This window comes from Plectropomus leopardus, unplaced genomic scaffold (assembly GCF_008729295.1).
Source record: "Plectropomus leopardus isolate mb unplaced genomic scaffold, YSFRI_Pleo_2.0 unplaced_scaffold5040, whole genome shotgun sequence".
In the NCBI taxonomy this organism is placed as follows: Eukaryota; Metazoa; Chordata; class Actinopteri; order Perciformes; family Serranidae; genus Plectropomus; species Plectropomus leopardus.
The window spans coordinates 1-2558 of NW_024655324.1; the positions used below are offsets into that span (position 1 = coordinate 1).

The 2558-nt window shown below is 41.9% G+C and overlaps 1 protein-coding gene across 1 annotated transcript; it reads right to left on the reverse strand.

Annotated features, from left to right (window-relative positions):
- Positions 1–7: 7 nt before the first annotated feature.
- LOC121939546 (trypsin-2) lies at positions 8–1316 on the reverse strand. Its single transcript, XM_042482552.1, has 6 exons — positions 1248–1316; positions 1006–1156; positions 658–908; positions 431–567; positions 234–335; positions 8–99 (listed from the first exon to the last, which is right to left on the reverse strand). The coding sequence occupies exons 1-6, from the start codon at positions 1285–1287 to the stop codon at positions 52–54; spliced, it is 729 nt and encodes a 242-aa protein (XP_042338486.1). The 5' UTR covers positions 1288–1316; the 3' UTR covers positions 8–51.
- Positions 1317–2558: the final 1242 nt, after the last annotated feature.

The following is a 2558-nucleotide window of genomic DNA, read 5'->3' on the forward strand; positions in this document are numbered from 1 at the left end:
AGAATGATGGCAGAAAGGCAGCAGAGTAAGATGGTGATCGCAGGAACAGACTTAGTACTTGGCCATGGTGCGCTCCAGCCAGTCGTTGAAGATGCAGACCTGTGGGTAGAGACAAAATGAGATTTTTCAGCACAGACAGCCAATAGCAAATATGTTGAATTTTAACTGGGCATGAATTTGAAATTTGAATTTCAAATATCTATTTTTATTGTAAAAAGATATTTTAGTTTTACCTTGGCGTAGACACCAGGGTGGCCCTTCTCAGCACATCCGTAGCCCCAGGACACAACACCCTGCAGCTCACCATTGCACACGACGGGGCCACCAGAGTCACCCTGAGAACAAAGAGTGTGTTTGTGAGGAACGTTTCTGCTATTTTTGATTTGCAAATGAGACTAGTCTAAGACAAGGACCCCTGCTGAGTCCATACCTGGCAAGAGTCCTTGCCTCCCTCCAGGAATCCAGCGCAGAACATAGCATCAGTGATCATGCCGGGGTAGGAGTTATCACAGTCTCTCTCAGACAGGATGGGAAGGTCCAGGCACTGCAGCTTGTTCTTGTCAGCGGCTACAATGTGTAAAACGAAAGGTTTAAAAATGACACAAGTGTTGCCAACAGACATTGTGTAGCTCGTAGCTAAATGCAGGTGCTACTCACTGGAGCTCATGGTGTTGCCCCATCCGGAGACAGTGCACATGGTGCCAGCGGGGGCACAGCTGGTGGGCAGAGCCACAGGCTGCACGTACTGGTTGAGGGTGGCGGACTTGCTCAGCTTGATCAGCATGATGTCATTGTCGATGTTGTAGGAGCTGTAGTCGGGGTGGCGGATGACACGGGAGGAGCGGATGAACTGCTCTTTGCCCTCGGTGACCTTGATGTTGTGCTCTCCAAGACGCAGCTCCACACGGCTGGAACGGAAAAAGAGATGATTAGTGGCAGCTGAGTTTGAAGAGGCCTTTTAAAAGCAGATGAATTCTGGTCTCTGTAGTTTCACATGTGACATACGACTTGTAGCAGTGAGCAGCGGACACAACCCAGTCCTTGTTGACCAGGGAGCCACCACAGAAGTGGTAGCCGGAGTTCAGAGACACCTGATGGGGCTGGGAGTAGGGCGTGCACTCATACCCTCCGACGATCTTGTCGTCCTCCGTGGCAACTGAAAACACACACAGGAGGCCAAATAGTCAGCCAAGTAACTGCTTTTTTCAATACAGTTACTAGAAGTTAAAGCAGAGAGACATGCTTACAAGCAGCTCCGATGAGCAGAACGAAGACCAGAGACCTCATGGTTGCTGTGTGATCCTGTCGATGAGAAACTTTACCTGGTGCTCCGGTTTATATGGAGCGGTTCCTCTCTTCTCTACCTGCTAAACACACCTCCAAGGTTGTTTTTGACCAATCAGGATCCTGGAAAACACAATTCTGAGTCCTGGAAAAGCAAATATTGTGTTGGTCGTGCGGGTGGTCTGCGCTCAGATTTTCACACAGTTGAAAACAGTATGTGGAAATCTTTTAAGACGCATGTTACGTGCAATTTATAAAGGAGTGACATTAAGGCAGCTAGCATTTGAATGCATTTTATCATCTCAGTCTTCGTTTTTATCTCCTCTGTATCTGCCGTAGATGTCTATCTGTGAAATGATTTTCTGTGACTTCATATTCTCTCACAGTTATAAACACAACTACAGTGCTATTATCTTGTCTATTACATTTGTTAATGTATTCATTTCCGATGCAGGGGTGTTATTTGCTCTATACATAAATCAACTTAACTTGATGTGGCTCACAGTAATGGGCTGTTTGCAGAGCAGGTTATATTTGACAAGATTTTAGGTAAATCTGATTAAAATGAATAGGAGCATATTACCAGGTTATTCATAGAACAACACATAAAAAAAACAAATTGAGTGAAAGAAACTAAAGCTGCAATGATTAGTTGTCTACTAATAAATTAAGTACCAATTCATTTAAAAATCAATGAAAAGGCTTCAGTAATTGGTTTGAGAAAAAAGGTAAAAAATCTCTGATATCACCTCCTTAAATGTGAGTATTTTCCAGTTTCTTTGCTCCTCTATGACAGTAAACTGAATATATTTTGGTTGCAGACAAAACAAGAATTGTATGAGGACTCAATCTTGGGCTTAAGGAAACACTGATCAACATTTTACACCATTTTGTTGCACTTGATAGACCAAGAAACTAGAAAATTAATCAGGAAAATAATCAACAGTTTAATCAACAATAAAAAATAACCATTAGTTGCAGTTCTCAAAGAAATGGTGTTCACAAAAGTAGTTCCAACATGTAGTTTCATTTATGTGTGTGATGTGCATGACGATAAGGGACATTTAAAATGATTAAAGTACAACTTCAGATTCTGAGTTTTTTTCACATCTTTTTAAACTATTTTAGCACAAGATGAATTATTTTTACCATTAAAGACAGATATCTCGAACAGTTTTAACTTTTGTGTAACTTATGTAACAAACGATAAATGCTCTTTATCAGATTGCCAGTTTATTTTTGCAAGACTGCACTGCACAAATGTATTTGTGTTT

Bases quoted from the DNA above. Each gene is read 5' to 3' on its own strand.
- LOC121939546 (XM_042482552.1), bottom strand. From the start codon at position 1,287: ATGAGGTCTCTGGTCTTCGTTCTGCTCATCGGAGCTGCTT. The intron at 1,157-1,247 runs GTAAGCATGTCT...GTGTGTTTTCAG, and splicing joins TCTGCTCATCGGAGCTGCTT to TTGCCACGGAGGACGACAAG. The intron at 909-1,005 runs GTATGTCACATG...TTTCCGTTCCAG, and splicing joins GCTGCTCACTGCTACAAGTC to CCGTGTGGAGCTGCGTCTTG.